Raw genomic sequence first — 16,155 nt, 5'->3', positions numbered from 1 at the left:
GAGACCCCCCAAAAAAAATCATTACCGCTTTGAGAACCACATCCCCGTTCAAAATTCTCTCGACACGCTAGTTATCTTGCACGCTTAATTGCGCATGGAGTTCTGTACTTACTCTGACCGTAGTATCTATAGACCACTAGCGTACCTAGGATTTTCCAGAGGGGGGGGGGGGTGTTGCACCCACAAATGTAATAACGCCCACAAATGTAATAGCGCCCACAAATGTAATAACACTTTACCCACAAATGTAATAACGCCCACAAATGTAATAACACTTTACCCACAAATGTAATAATTTCACCCACAAATGTAATAATGCACTTTACCCACAAATGTAATAATTTTTGATCGCCCACAAATGTAATAATGACTTTACCCACAAATGTAATAAATTTGAAGGGATTTTTGGCGAATCCGTTCTAAACTAAAATCCTATAGTAATGCCTCCATAAAGCACAAATGTGCAAAGTCTTTTTTCCAGACCCGGTTAATAAAACATTATAGTACAAGTCCAAAGTCTTTTTCCAGACCCGGTTGTTTCAAAATTATAATATACGTCTAAAGTCTTTTTTCCAGACCCGGTTAATTCAAAAATTATAATGCAAGTCCAAAGTCTTGTTTCAGACCCGGTTGTTTCAAAAATAATAATATAAGTCCAAAGTCTTTTTTTCAGACCCGGTTGTTTCAAAAATTATAATATAAGTCCAAAGTCTTTTTCCAGACCCGGTTGTTTGAAAAATTATAATATATGTCCAAAGTCTTTTTTTCCAGACCCGGTTGTTTCAAAAATAATAATATAAGTCCAAAGTCTTTTTCCAAACCCGGTTGTTTCAAAAATTATAATATATGTCCAAAGTCTTTTTTTCCAGACCCGGTTGTTTCAAAAATAATAATATAAGTCCAAAGTCTTTTTTCCAGACCTGGTTGTTTCAAAAATTATAATATAAGTCCAAAGTCTTTTTTTCAGACCCGGTTGTTTAAAAAATCTTAATATAAGTCCAAACTAAGATACAATAATGATATTCCAGTGGTGAAAAAAATGAGAATCGAGCTTAGTCTTTTCTCCAGACCCAGTTAATTAAAACTGGTGGAATTAATGTCTTTGTTGTTGTTTCAACTTATATGGCATATATTGTGAATATAATTATGCGCTAAGAGTAAATTGAGAATCAAGCGTAGTCTTTTCTCCAGACCCGGTTACTTAAAATTAAAACTAAACCCTATAGCACTGCGTTCATATAGCACAAAAGTGTAGTCTTTTTTCCAGACCTGGGTAATTAAACAATTACAATATAAGTCCAAAGTCTTTTTTCCAGACCCGGTTGTTTAAAAAATTATAATATAAGTCCAAGTCTTTTTCCAGACCCAGTTGTTTAAAAAATGTTAATATAAGTCCAAAGTCTTTTTCCAGACCTGTTTATTTCAAAAATTTTAATATAAGTCCATACTAAGATACGATAATGATATTCCAGTGGAATAAAAATGAGAATCGAGCTTAGTCTTTTCTCCAGACCCAGTTAATTAAAACTAGTGGAATTAATGTCTTTGTTGTTGTTTTAACTTATACGGCGTATATTGTGAATATATGCGCTAAAGGTAAATTGAGAATCAAGCGGACTCTTTCCCCCAGACCCGGCTATTCAAAAAATGAATTAAAAAACTTCAAATCTAAGACCAATATTCCAAAGTTTCACCCAGTAAAAAAATATGTCTTTACCCCACACCCATTTAAAAAAAATAATACTACGACCAGGGGCGGAAATCTCTCCCAAAAGGTAGGGGGACAAGGGTCTGGAAAATTTGACAAGCAAAAAAAAAAAAGGTTATCACCCGAAAGTAAGGTCATCTCGTCCCAAAATACATGCTTTATTTCGATTTTGAATGATGAATTTCTTACCATCATAGAAGACCAGAAATAGTAGGGGGAACATTTGATAGTGTGTCCCCCTACTATTTTGAGTAGGTGGGACACGTCCCCCTGTCCCCCTGGGATTTCCGCCCATTACTACGACCCCTACAAAACATTGTAATAATGCATGGGTTAAGCAAACATCCTTTCTCCAGACTTGGTTATTATTTTTTTTTTTAATAGTTTTTACAAATATTCTAAAACGAATACCCAATAATAAAATTACTGTGGAATAACATGAAGACCGACTGTCGAAGATCGACTTTCCTCCAGACACAATTATTTCAAGAATAAACAATCAATAAAACCAAACCCCCAACAACGAATCTGAGAACCAACAATCCTCCAAATTAAGACCATGCATGTAGAAAAGCACATGTTTAGAGCGTTGTCTTTATTCCAGACCCAGTAAATTAAAAATGATTTTAACAATCTTAAAAACAAAAGACTTTGTCATATTCTTATTCTTGCGGAATAACACGAGTATTATGCTTAGTCTTTCGTCTAGACTCGGTTATTTAAAAGATTAACAAATATTGAATAAAATCACAGCTAAGACCAATCTTCAAAATCAAACCCACTTAAAATGCTTGGACTTAGAGTGTTGTCTTTAACCATCACGCAGTTCTCTTAAAAATACAAATTAAGCGAAACATTAATCTTAAAGCTTAGACCCCAGCATCTTCCAAACTATAAAACCCTTGTGATAACGCTTACTTAATTTGACCAGACCAGTTTATTAAAAAAGAACCAAAAAAATTATCCCTCTTCCAGCCTAACATCCTGTAATAAATGATGTAATTAAACATTCACTTTTTCTTCCAGGCAAAGAAATTTATAATAAAAAAACAACATCAAAACTTAGAGCCCGGGGAGCATTTCATGAAAGGAGTTGTCTGACGTTTTATCCGACACTTACCATGGTAGCACTGCTTCTTAGCCAATCAACATCAAGGACAGTTGTCAGATCTGACAAGTTGTCGGACATAAATGTTGATGAAATACTCCCCCAATCATCTTATTCATGTTGAACAGGCACAAGAATATGATTGTGTCTTAGTTATGAGGATTTCATTTATCTTATTTTTTGAAAATGACAAGGTCTGGAATAAAGAAAACTCTCTAAACTTTTATTTATTGAAGGTTCTTAGTTTGAAGGATAGTTGGTCCATAGATTCTGTTATTCTTTTTTAATGATTTTGGTTATTTTGAAATAATTTGGTCTGGAGGAAAGACTACGCTATATTTCCATGTTTTTCAACATAAAGAGGATCGTGGGTCTTTGTTTGCTTTTTTATTATTACTAATTTATTATTATTATTATTCATTTGTTATTTGAAAGATCTGGGTCTTGAGGAAAGACTACTCTATATTTCCATGTTATTCAACATAAATAGGATCGTGGGTCTTTGCTTGCTTTTTTATTATTACTAATTTATTATCATTATTATTCATTTACATTTGAAAGATCTGGGTCTGGATGAAAGACTACACTATATTTCTATGTTATTTAACATTAATAAGAGAGTTGTGGTCTTTGTTACTTTTCCACCAGTTTTAATTAACTGGGTCTGGAGAAAAGACTAAGCTTGATTCTCATTTTTATTCCACTCGAATATCATTATCGTATCTTAGTTTGGACTTATATAATAATTTTTCAAACAACCAGGTCTGGAAAAAAGACTTTGGACGTATATTATAATTTTTTAAACAACCGGGTCTGGAAGAAATACTTTGGATTTATATTATAATTTTTGAAACAACCGGGTCTGAAAAAGACTTTGGACTTGCATTATAATTTTTTAATTAACCGGGTCTGGAATAAAAGACTTTGGACGTATATTATAATTTTTGAATTAAACGGGTCTGAAAAAAGACCTTGGATGTATATTATAATTCTTGAAACAACCGGGTCTGGAAAAAAGACTTTGGACTTATATTATAATTTTTGAATTAACCGGGTCTGGAAAAAAGACTTTGGACGTATATTATAATTTTTGAATTAACCGGGTCTGGGAAAAAGACTTTGGACTTGCATTATAATTTTTTTAACAACGGGGTCTGGAAAAAAAGACTTTGGACTTGCATTTCTAATTTTTGAATTAACCGGGATTGGAATAAAGACTTTGGACGTTTATTATTATTTTTGAATTAACCGGGTCTGGAAAAAAGACTTTGGACGTATATTATAACTTTTGAATTAACCGGGTCTGGAAAAAAGACTTTGGACTTACATTATAATTTTTGAAACAACCGTGTCTGGAAAAAAGACTTTGGACTTATATTACAATTTTTTAAACAACTGGGTCTGAAAAAAAAGACTTTGGACTTGCATTATAATTTTTGAATTAACCGGGTCTGGAGAAAAGACTTTGGACGTATATTATAATTTTGAAACAACCGGGTCTGGAAAAAGACCTTGGACTTGTACTATAATGTTTTATTAACCGGGTCTGGAAAAAAGACTTTGCACTTTTGTGCTATATGAACGCATTACTATAGGATTTTAGTTAAGAACGGATTCGCCAAAAATCCCTTCAAATTTATTACATTTGTGGGTAAAGTCATTATTACATTTGTGGGCGATCAAAAATTATTACATTTGTGGGTAAAGTGCATTATTACATTTGTGGGTGAAATTATTACATTTGTGGGTAAAGTGTTATTACATTTGTGGGCGTTATTACATTTGTGGGTAAAGTGTTATTACATTTGTGGGCGTTATTACATTTGTGGGCGATTATTACATTTGTGGGTGTAACAGGGGGGCACATTTTTTGGAGGATATTTCGTCCGCGAAAAAAAGAAGGTCTTCATCCACAAATTAAGGATTTCTCACCAGAAAAAAAATCGACAAGCAAAAAAAATAAAATAAAAAAGGTCTTCATCCACAAATTAAGGATTTCTTACCAGAAAAAAATTTGACATGCAAAAAAAAAAGGTCTTCAGGTTCAAAAGAGGGGGTACACGTCTGTTTTTATTGCATTTTTACATTAAAACTTATTGATTTGGCTTCTCAAAAGGGGGGAGCACGTCCCCTGTATCAGTTGTGACTCGTCAGGGGCCAGGGATACGTCACCTGCATGAGTTGTGACTCGTCAGGGAGGGCAGTCTGCCCCCCCCCCTTAGGTACGCTAGTGCTATAGGCCTACTGTTCATTATTTGGTATTCAACTGAAGTCCAACTGAATTTAGTTCAAGGACCATTTTAAATAATCTCAATATCTCCTAATCTTTTAAATTGTTGGTGCCACGGAACCGAGGATGGGGCTCCAGATTTTTCAAATAACGTGTACATCTTGACATAATTTTGGGGAGCGTTTCATGAAAGGACTCGTCGGACGTTTCATCCGACAAATCCTGTTTTAACCGACAGTTACCATAGTAACAGTGCATTTCAGCCAATCAAAATCAAGGAAAGATGTCAGATCTGACAACTTGTCGGACCAAAATATTGATGAAACGCTGCCCTGATTGTAATTGTCTATGTGTTAACCCCCCCCCCCCCCCCCTCTTTCAAACTGTTCCGCGACACCTGTTATAAATGGGGCACCAAAAATGCAATTGGCCCTTATAAATGCATTCACCCAATAGACTGTCTCTAGGATCAGTAATTGGGACCGGAAAACAAATTGAGTGAAAAGATGATGTAATCAGCATAATGAGATTGTGTTTTTTTTCAAAAAGACTTCTTTTTGTGTTTAAAAATTCATCTTTCCCAAACATTCATCATAAACTATATTCCTACATGTACCATAATGACGAGTCTACACTTCAGTTTAGCTTAATATTTGTATCTGAAAAGTCTCGTTTAATTGTTTCTTTTTCCACAAACATCATATACAATCAAATAAGGCAAGATTTTTTTTCCATATTTGGTGTTGATACGGGTATAGGTCTTAACATCTACCCCCTGCCCCCCCCCCCCAAAAAAAAAAAAGGAACTATGGTTATATACTTTTTAAAGACTAAGTTGGAAAATGTATATTTAAAATGACAGCAATACTTGTGCTTTTGACAACAATGAAAACAAATAACAAAATATATAAAGGTCATGACGATAATTACAAAATAAAAAAAATTAGATTCTGTTTACAACAATGAATAATAACAATAAAGTTAATAATGATCATAATGAGGCGTTCTTTTGTTGAAAATGAAAACGAAATCATAAAAAATGAAAAGAGAAAACAAGATATTATAAATTTTATTATTTTTCAGGCGAATGGTTTACATGATTTCGTTGTCTGAAATTCTTCGCCTTACCCTTATTTCACGAAAATGAAAGACTTAATGAATAAAATGTAAGTGATCACTCCCGCTTTATACAACCAATAATCATAGTAAATTCATAATCGATAGTAACTAAGACAGTGTCGTCATTATTGCACATTGGCCAATCAAAATCAGGTATTCAGTGGAAGTTACTATCGATATCAAACTGGCCTTATTTCCCAGCTCCGCGACTATGATACGGAAGAATCTACAGTCATTTATCGTATCGTAAAGTAGTTATAATTAGCATCATTGTAAATTTACAAAATAATATTGGGAATCGTCTAAAGATTGATAATTATTTACACACTTTTGTCCATAAAAAAATCATGCCCCCCTCCCCGAATCCATGCAGTCCACTTTACAACAGGAATATTGCCCCAGCTTGTCCCGCCTTTTATTTCAGAAAGCACTTTCTACCAGCTGACAAACATCGAGAGGATAGATGGGACGAGGATGAGAAGGAATGTTGCCATGGAAACCGTTGGCATGGTAACGCCGTTGTTTGCTCCCACGTTGCAGTTGTCTGTCTCGCAGCAGGAGAAGCATGGCGGCTGCACTCCGGGACCGCACTGGCGTTCCATACGCTGGGACGAGCGGAATGTGCAATCGGTGCGGTTTGTACATCCACGGTTTATTGCTGTGGAAAAAAATAAAGATGATAACAATTAACTAAATCAAATTCCGTCATATTCAAGTAGACATTAATTAACGTATACATTTAATGATATGGAAAGTAGGGGTAACAACGGGATTAAACGTTTATATCTTCGAAATTTGTACACTCTTAAAATGTTGGGCAACATACTGTCCACACAACAATTATTGGTTAAAAAAAAATGTATCCAACTTTGGGTAGTTTTCAACCAATACTGTGCACTTTTCACCCAAAGCACACATCGGTTTAAACTACCCAAAATTTGATAAATTTTTAAAATTGTTGTGTGGACAGTACGTTGCCCAACATCTGCAGCTAACTCGATAGTTTTTTTTGTGTGTCCACTTGAAAATAAAAAGTTTAGCAATATTTGTAAAAAATAAAAATAAAATAAAAATCGTAAAAAGTTATGTGCACCGTTGTAGACTATTGATATAATTTCCCTATCTTCCCTTTTGCTTATGTTATTACATGAAATCATAGTTATTTCATATTTTTCACACGTGTGTATGACCATGTCTCTCTTGTAATGAATTACGTTACAGCAATTAAATCAGTAGTCAATCAGAATTTGTCAAAGATAGAATCCTAATAAAACTTCATAACAACAAAATACAATGGAATAAGTGCGGTATGACAACATCAGCTTGCTCATTGCATATTCATGAAGACACGCGAAGGACGGTTTCACCGAAAAAGTACAGATTTTTAAGAAGCGGCCATCATAACCTTGGTATTCCTTGTCCGATTTTGTGGAGATTTGAGTCAGTGTTTCGTTTGTCTGATTTTACTTTATCTCTTCAAATCATATTTCCTTCAGCCAGGGGTACACCTTTAACGCATCTTTATGATTCAACTGAAGTTGTCAGCGCTGATAATTATCCCAATGTTACCATGGTAATAGTCAAACGCATTTGCCTCAGACTCCGCCAATCAAAACAAAGGATAGATGTCACAGCATGTTAGGCGATAAAACGCCCGGTTGTGTACGGGGGTAGAGCCACGGTATGCTATATAGAGGGGATGGGGTAGGGGAGGGGAGGGGGAGGGGAGGTGGAGGGGGTTAGAGGCACAACATGACCAGGGAACGTGATTTAGAGTTCAAACAATCGATTCCTCTCTTTGATGCCTTCTTTCGTCGTTCTTTTTTCCCACGACCCTGGGAACGATTTTCCAGTAAGAGGGGTGCTGGTTTGTTAATACAAAATTTGACAAGCAAAATGTTTTTTTTGTAAGTTTCAATGCCGAATGATGGTGGTTTTTGTATAGAAAATGTTTACAAGCTCCCCCTCCAAAAATAGATAAATAAATAGGTAAATAAATGGATGAATAAATAAATTAACAAATAAATAAATAAATAATGAATAAATAAACAAATTGTTTTTTTATCAAGAAAAAATATTTCTTCCGAATGAAAGTCAATTTTTCCACAAACCCCTTCCCAAAAAGTAAAATGTGACTCTGGCCTATGTGCTTATTTGGTAAAAGATGTCTATGATGTCATAGCATACTAACCGAATTTCCAGGGGTGCTTCGCAACCTTTGCATCAGCTGCACCCCCGCTTCCCGGGCCATGTGTTTTCCCCTCCTTTTACTTGGCATCACTAATTGGAAATTGAAAGGAACGGCTGAACCCCCCACCCCCCCCCCCCTCTCTCCCTGTGACATCACTCCCATGTCTACACAACGGTACCTAATGTGCACGACACGAAACTATTATAAAAATAAGTTGCCCTTTCAAAAATGTTTTCGGAATTACGAAACTTCCGCATTCTCGTGCCTTGGGGAAATTGCTTCATCCTGCACGGCAGCCCATCCCAAGTTTTCTAGACTGTTAACTTTTTCTCGAAATAAAAGCCTTCTTAGAGTGCTTTGAATGCCTTCATCGAACAAAAGCCAACGAGAAGATGGTACAATGATACACGAATCAGATGCTTCATTCAGAAAAATATCTATGCAAATTTGAATTTTTTTTTCAGTGTTGAGCTTAATATAATTCCTATTTTTTTGTGTGTTTTTTTGGAAAAATAGAAGATTCTCGTTAAAATATTGTTGGAAGGGGTGTTCCAGCTTGAAAATGATAACATCGAAACACAAAGCGCAAAATCCAAAATCTTGAAATATACTGAATTTTAAAGTTAGTTATATTCTGTGAAAACAGAATATGCAATAGGTAGGCTGATGAGTTCAGGCCCCCACTTTGGTGTTATTGCACGAAATCATAACTGATCATAATAATGACTTGATACATGATAATGTCTGCCTAGCAACAAAATAAATTGCAACAACGATTTTCTTATACATTAAATCAGTATTGAGTTCAATTTTTCTATCCTGTGATGACAAAAAAATGAATAAATGTGAATTCACATAAAAAAAAATAAGTGGGGATATAACATTATGGGCTTATTCATTGCATATTATTGAATACGTGCATAAAAAACGGTTTCACCGAAATCATGTACAAGTTGGAATGTCTTAATGTCAAATGCCCTTGCTATTCCTTGTCCAATTTTGATGAACTTTCATTGTTTTGTGTGTCTGATTTTGTTTGATCTGTTCAAACCATATTATTTTTCAGCCTGGACTACTCCTTTTAAAGGTTAAGATACTTTTGTTTTCCCCTTATTTTATCCTTACTTATTTGAATTTTCGTTCTCTGCTATTAAACACGCGTGTCTATTGGGAAATAAATAATTGGGAATAACTAAGTAATGACTGTGACTAATTGCCTCCTCCCTGCATCCATGTCCAGCCCTTCTGTGAATGATTTTCTGTGGCTAACATTTTTAGCAAATTAAGATCATTTTTAGCAAATTAAGATCCTTTCCTTTTCGCCAAATCGTCACAATTTTTTTTTGTTTTTCACGCTTTCACCTAAAAATAGGTTGAACTTCCCCTTCGATCAACGTGATGTCTCTTGTTTTTTTTTATTTCTTTGTTTGTTGTTGTTATGCCTAAACAAATTACTGAATTTAAGGAAGCCGTAACTGTAATCTACGGGTCGTGTGGTCCAGTGGTTAGAGCTTTGGACTCATAATTGCAAGGTTTTGAGTTCGAATCCCTACTCTGCCATTGTCTCCACTTTGACAAAAAGGCTCGAGAGTAATATCTGTCGTCTATAACGTCAGCCACTATGACTGATTAACCTAAACGTAAAATGTTTCTGAGGTAATTGGTTATATACCAGCTCGGCATTTACCAGCAAAACGCTGTCCTGCCGAGCTCCTACGGGAGTTACCATAAACAGAAACAGAAACAGAAACTTAATGAAACGGCTAGATAGTTTATCTTACCACAATCATCGACTTAATAACCTTGTCATGTCGACATGATGACATAAGGTATCCTCCCAAGTCGACTTATAAAAAAGTTACGTATCATCTCACAATGTCGACATAAAAAATGATATCTTGACTTGGCGAGATAACTCATGTCGACATGTAACTTTTTATAAGTCAATTTGGAAGATACCGACCGTATCTCGCCACGTCGACATAATAAGGCTATTAAGTCGACTTAGCTTAAGATAAATATACCGCCACCTCATGAAGTAGACGACAGATCAAAGCTCCGTATTAAATTTTCAATATTCAGCTCAGAGATTCATTGACGCCCGATCAGAGTATAGCCGTGCTAAAGGCCGCACATCACTAATTAGTTCGGGTCATAATTAAAGGGATGGTCCGGGCTGAAAATATTTATATCTTAATACATAGAGTAGAATTAACTGAGCAAAATGCCGAAAATATCACAAAAATCGGATAATAAATAATAAAGTTATTGAAGTTTAAAGTTTAGCAATATTTTGTGAAAACAGTCATCATGAATATTCATTAGGTGGGCTGATGATGTCACATCTCCACGTTCCGTTTTCTTATGTTATTACATAAAATCATATTTTTTCATTATTTCATACTTGTGTGAATAAATATGTCTGCCTTATAATGAAATAAGTTGCAGCAATGAATATCTAATGTACTAAATAAGTTGTCAATCCAATTTTTCTAGTTCTTGGAGGAAAAAATTTCAATAAACCTAATTTCAAATAATAAATACAAAAGAACAAGTGGGGATGTGACATCATCAGCCCACCTAATGAATATTTATGACGACTGTTTTCACAAATTATTGCTAAACTTTAAAATTCAATAACTTTGTTATTTGTTATCCGATTTTGATGAAATTTTCGGCATTTTGCTCAGTGAATTCTACTCTATTTATTAAGCTATAAATACTTTCAGCCCGGACCATCCCTTTAAAAACATTGTATAAAGCGCTATATAAATGTTGTACATTAGCATTATTATCATTTTCATCATCATCATTATTATTTTATTAGTGTTATAATCATTATTACCATCATCATAAGTAGTAGTAGTAGTAGTATAATCATTTTTGTATTAAAGGGCGAGAATTGAACAACACTAGCGTTTGTGGTCTCTCGCTGACTGTGTGTTATGAATAGCTGGTCTTGAAATGTATATTTTGAGATAAATATTAATAATAAAGATAACAAATTAGCCTATGACTTTAATCATATAGAGAAGTTAAAATGTTTTTTTAAAGAAAGTTTTGCTGAATATGTTTAGCAATTAAAAAGCAAAATTTAAGTAAAATGGGTCTATATTGCAAGACTACATGCTTCAGAATGCTGCATTATGGGTTAGGAACCTGGCCAGGCTTTAATAGTTGAGGACCAGAGGTGGCGCCACTTATACTAGTGGTTTGCGGCTGCTTTAAACAAAGAGATTGAAAATTTTAACTTACTGCCCATTTGTGTGATTTCATGGAAGCATTGGGGGATCGACATGCCCATAACTCCGGCCTGGCACCTCAGGGTTTGTCGTTGGGTCATCTGTCTCTGGCCGCAGTTGTTGCATGTGTAACAATTTAAAGCCGTAACTATAGAGAGATAAACGGAGAAATTGATTACAAAATATTTGTATATAGACTGACCTAGACATCATCTTGTTTTTCTTCTTCTTATGCTTCTTCTCTCTATATTTCAAAGATTAAAAATAAATCCAGATTGGCCGGGAATAGTTATCAGCAGAACAATGTAGATTTACACTGTAAAAACGCTGTTTAAAATTTTAAGCACGTTGTTTAAGCCCGTCACTCTAACAACTACTGCTTAAACATTTTAAACAAATGTTTAGACTTTTTAAACAACTGTTTAAACTTTTTAAACAAGTTGTTTAAAAAGTTTAAATACTTACAAAACAGTTTAAACAACCTGTTGTTAGAGTGACAGGCTTAAACAACGTGCTATTTTTTTTACTGTGTAGATTAAAATCTTGTGAATTAAATTATAAAGCTAAATAATTTCCATTTAAATCTTTTGGGATTTAAAAGTTATTCCTTAAGATTGAAAATAAATACAGGTTGGCTGTGAATGGTGACCAGCCGAGCAATATAATGTAGATTTTGATTTAAAAATTGTGGATTTGAATACAAAGCTAAATTATTTGAATTCAAATCGTTTTAGATTTAAAATTAATCCTTAAGATTGAAATTAAATCCAATATTCGGTTTGCCGTACAGCCGAACTGTATTTATTTCAAATTCTTGAAGTTTAGAGTGCACGCTGATGCCATAACCTTAGCTCCTGCGACTTTTGGTCTTACTGAAAATGCACATTAAGCCAATCATAAACCTGAGCTTAAATTTTAATCTTTATTCTAAAGCATGCACGATCCTGAAAACCTTGTCACAGGCCTCGTGTCAGGCTTACTGTATATTTTCAGAGAAATTTAACGGAGGATCAATTGTTGTAAGAGCAAATGTATACTCTCTAAATGCAAAAGAGCAAATCTAAGTCCATAATCGCACTCCTCTTGGAGTGATGTAAGGACAATCCCTTTGGATTAAAGTGTAAGTCCTTTTAGAGTGAATTATGGCTCCTTTTGGAGTGAACTGCACGGTGCCTCTTCTTGCAGTTCACTCCAAAAGGAGTCATGATGCACTCTAAAAGGATTTAAATTGTATATTAACCAGGAAACCCGTAATTCTTTTTGTAAGTGTTATTTCGCTTTATACGATAGAAAATAACAGATATGGCATTCCTGACATTTTAGTGCTTTTTTAAAACAGAGATAAAAAGAAATAAATGAATGCATATGTTCATATCATCGGTTCCTATTATTTTTGTTTAAATATACAGGTTATTTCGTACACAATTCATAAAATCCATCATTTTGTTAATAAGTTATCCAATGGAGGTATGTAATTGCATCAAAATGAATTGACAATTGTAAGTAATTTATTTCTACGGAAATTAATTTCGATAAAGCTATAGTTATTTCAATAAAACGGTTGAATTTCACATTTACAATGCACTCCTTAAAAAGGATTAGTCAAAATGTAAAAGAATATTATTCCATATCTTATCTTATTCCAAAGAATAGACCGCTAAAACTGACATTAATATCGTAGTATGAGTATCTTTGATAATGAATAACAGAATAACAGAAAATATATTCATGATGACTTCAGCTAAATAACTAATGCATAACAATTCACCAAACTCTGTGTTGACTTTGACCAATATTTGGGGGTTGGGCACAAACATATTCACCAACAAATCCAGGCCAAGATTATAGATGGTTCGTACCTGTACTATAGCCAAGGCATGAACCAACACGTCCACGCTTTTGAAGTATTAAAAGGTATTAGCCTTAAAAAGAAATGTAGAAGGCTCGTTCTAAGGAATGAATTTAAAAAAAATGCCACGCCCATAAAATATATTTTTTTAATAATAACTAAAAAAAACTCACCTGTGACGAGGAGACATGCTGCTATAACAGTTATAAAACCAAAAGTGGAAGCCATTTTTGCTTTTGATCTGTCGGCCAAAAGAAAGAACTGGGAGACAATTCAAATACACGTCCAAGGGAGACCGATTCGTTGGCTGAAATATCGAAGGCTGGGGGCAGGGGGACCAAAACTTAACTTTTTTGTACCTTCATGGCATAATAGACAGCCACAGAGATTTCTAATTTAGTTTTCGGTGCCTATTCGCCAAGTATCTAAACGTTAACGAATGAAGATGATATATAGTTCTCCTGAAATAAAAATGGTAACAATATTTTGAGCAGAGTAAGGAAATATTTATTGAATAATGATAATGTTTTAAATCTTTAGTGAAAACAAAACATTTTTTATTAGAATGGTAAAAGGGTTTTACTCATTAGTTAACATATGCGTTTAAGCCATGCATATTGAGCTTATATCAAAGACAAAATGTTCACTTTTCAAAGTGATAAAACATTTGAATGTCAATATCAAGAGAGAATTTTAGCCTTTCTTGTTATTCATTAACATATGCTCATTTATCTACGATACAGTATTGTATTCACCTATCGCTGTGGCGTAATGAACCAAAAGTTTAGAGGGGGATAAACATGTTTTTTGTGTAAATTTTATAAAAAAACTTGTCAGAAAGGAAAGCGAGCGAGCAAAAATTTCGACAATTTTATTACAAAATCAATTTTGTTGATAGATTTTGACATAATATTTAGAAAATAATATCAAATTTCACTCTTCCCTCTTTCATTTTCTTTCCTTTTCTTTTTTTTCCTTGGTCGTTGTATTTTTTTTTGGGGGGGGGGCAAGAGCCCCCCCCCCCCCCTCTGTACGCCACTGACATATCGTGTCGATATCACTTTTTGGAAACAGTCTGATATCCTGAAATTATGTACATTAGACATAATAAAAAAATAATCATCATGCAATTTGATGATCACTGAAAGTTAATTTAGATAAAAACATAACAGAAGTTGAGGACGATATTGTTCTTTCATATTTAGCTGGTCATTTTTGTTAATAGAAAAGGTGCCCTTCATTACCATTTTTTGGGGGGTGGTTCTTTTTTCCCCGGTCAATATTTTTGTTTTTATAGAAAGTCCCCTTGATAAATACGGGATCCTCACCTGTATCCAAAACATCTAATCTATTTTTTTTTAACATCTCCTTCACCCCCTCCGCCCGTTGGGGACGGGAAACGCAACTTTCACTTCGCAAGCCCCTGCGCGAAGAAAATCTCCCTTTCCGTTAAAACTTCGCGAACTCGCAGGTGACGAGATGCAGGGCATTTATCAATTCATATTTTCCCTTCCTTCTCCCCCAGCGCTGATTACCTGAAAAATATTGGATTTCGATTATCCAGCTCAGCAAAAGGATACAGGGTGAAAATTGACGAGGGATTACAACTTATCCGTGACTCAACGCTTGTAACACATCTTTATAATTATGTTGCCGGCATGAATCGACACACGCGGGACTAAAAGAGAGAGAGAGAATGACTATAGAACTTTGAAAACAAATCTGTTTGGAATCAAGGGGAGTCCAAAAAGGGTAAAGGTTTTTGTGGATGAATGAACTATAATCATGCTTTTATAACCTCTATATCTTACCCTTTTCAAAGAACATTTCTAGGACCAGAGGTGGACTGGCATCCCCGAAGTGAAAGATTATTATAGTACTATTTTGAATCATTGTAGTTCTACAGCAGCTTAACAGAAGTAAATTTTCGCTTGAAAAATAATAGGGCCATTCAGGCTTAGAGCAGGGTTCGCGGAAACGGAGGGGGGGGGGCTGGGTGGGCTTTACCCCCCCCCCCCCACTTTTTTTTCAAAAGGTGTACAAAAACGGAAATATGACCATTGTAACTTTTTTGGAATGGTCAGCATCCCCCCCCCACACACTTTTGGCTCACCCCCACACTTTCAAAACCGTTCCACGGCCCATATAGAGTTTTGTACCTCCCCCCCCCCCCTTCCCTCCAAACAAGTTCAACGTTCCCCCAAAAAAAGATAAGGAGACAAGTAAAAGAAATGGGAAGGAGAAACGATGAAATATCAATTAAGTTTTTTTTAATGACAATGTCAAAATCTGTAACAATATCGTGCCTATATTTTATAATCGCTCGCTCGCTTTGCTCCCTAACAAAATTTTAACGGAAAATTTCCCATTCTTCACGTTGGGCCCTTCAAAACGTTTGGCCGATTACCTATACACCACACCGCAGTAAACAGGCAAAGGATCTGTGAAACAAAAACTGACACTGTTGGTAGATAGACGATTACATCCTATAAGGTTCAGAAAATACTCTTTCGAGTTTGAACATGAGACCGATTGAAATAACACTAGAGCAGGGCCCTGAGAATGATTATTTACTGGGGGTGCTGATGTTAATTTGAACCCCCCCCCCCCCAAAAAAAAAAAAAAAAAAAAAAAAAAAAAAAAAGAATAGTTTACACTCCAAAATGGAGATCAAATTAGTCCCGAGATATTTGGGGGAAAAAAGGTTT

General features: G+C 34.8%; 1 protein-coding gene across 1 annotated transcript; it reads right to left on the bottom strand.

Annotated features, from left to right (window-relative positions):
* Positions 1-5,692: 5,692 nt before the first annotated feature.
* LOC129268768 (uncharacterized) lies at positions 5,693-13,874 on the bottom strand. Its single transcript, XM_054906269.2, has 3 exons — positions 13,621-13,874; positions 11,612-11,746; positions 5,693-6,823 (listed from the first exon to the last, which is right to left on the bottom strand). Exons 1-3 carry the CDS (start codon positions 13,673-13,675, stop codon positions 6,600-6,602), a joined length of 414 nt encoding a protein of 137 aa, XP_054762244.2. The 5' UTR covers positions 13,676-13,874; the 3' UTR covers positions 5,693-6,599.
* Positions 13,875-16,155: the final 2,281 nt, after the last annotated feature.

This window comes from Lytechinus pictus, chromosome 9 (assembly GCF_037042905.1).
Source record: "Lytechinus pictus isolate F3 Inbred chromosome 9, Lp3.0, whole genome shotgun sequence".
NCBI classification, from domain to species: Eukaryota; Metazoa; Echinodermata; class Echinoidea; order Temnopleuroida; family Toxopneustidae; genus Lytechinus; species Lytechinus pictus.
The sequence above is the reverse complement of the archived record's forward strand: the minus strand, read 5'-3'. Positions and strand labels throughout refer to the sequence as shown.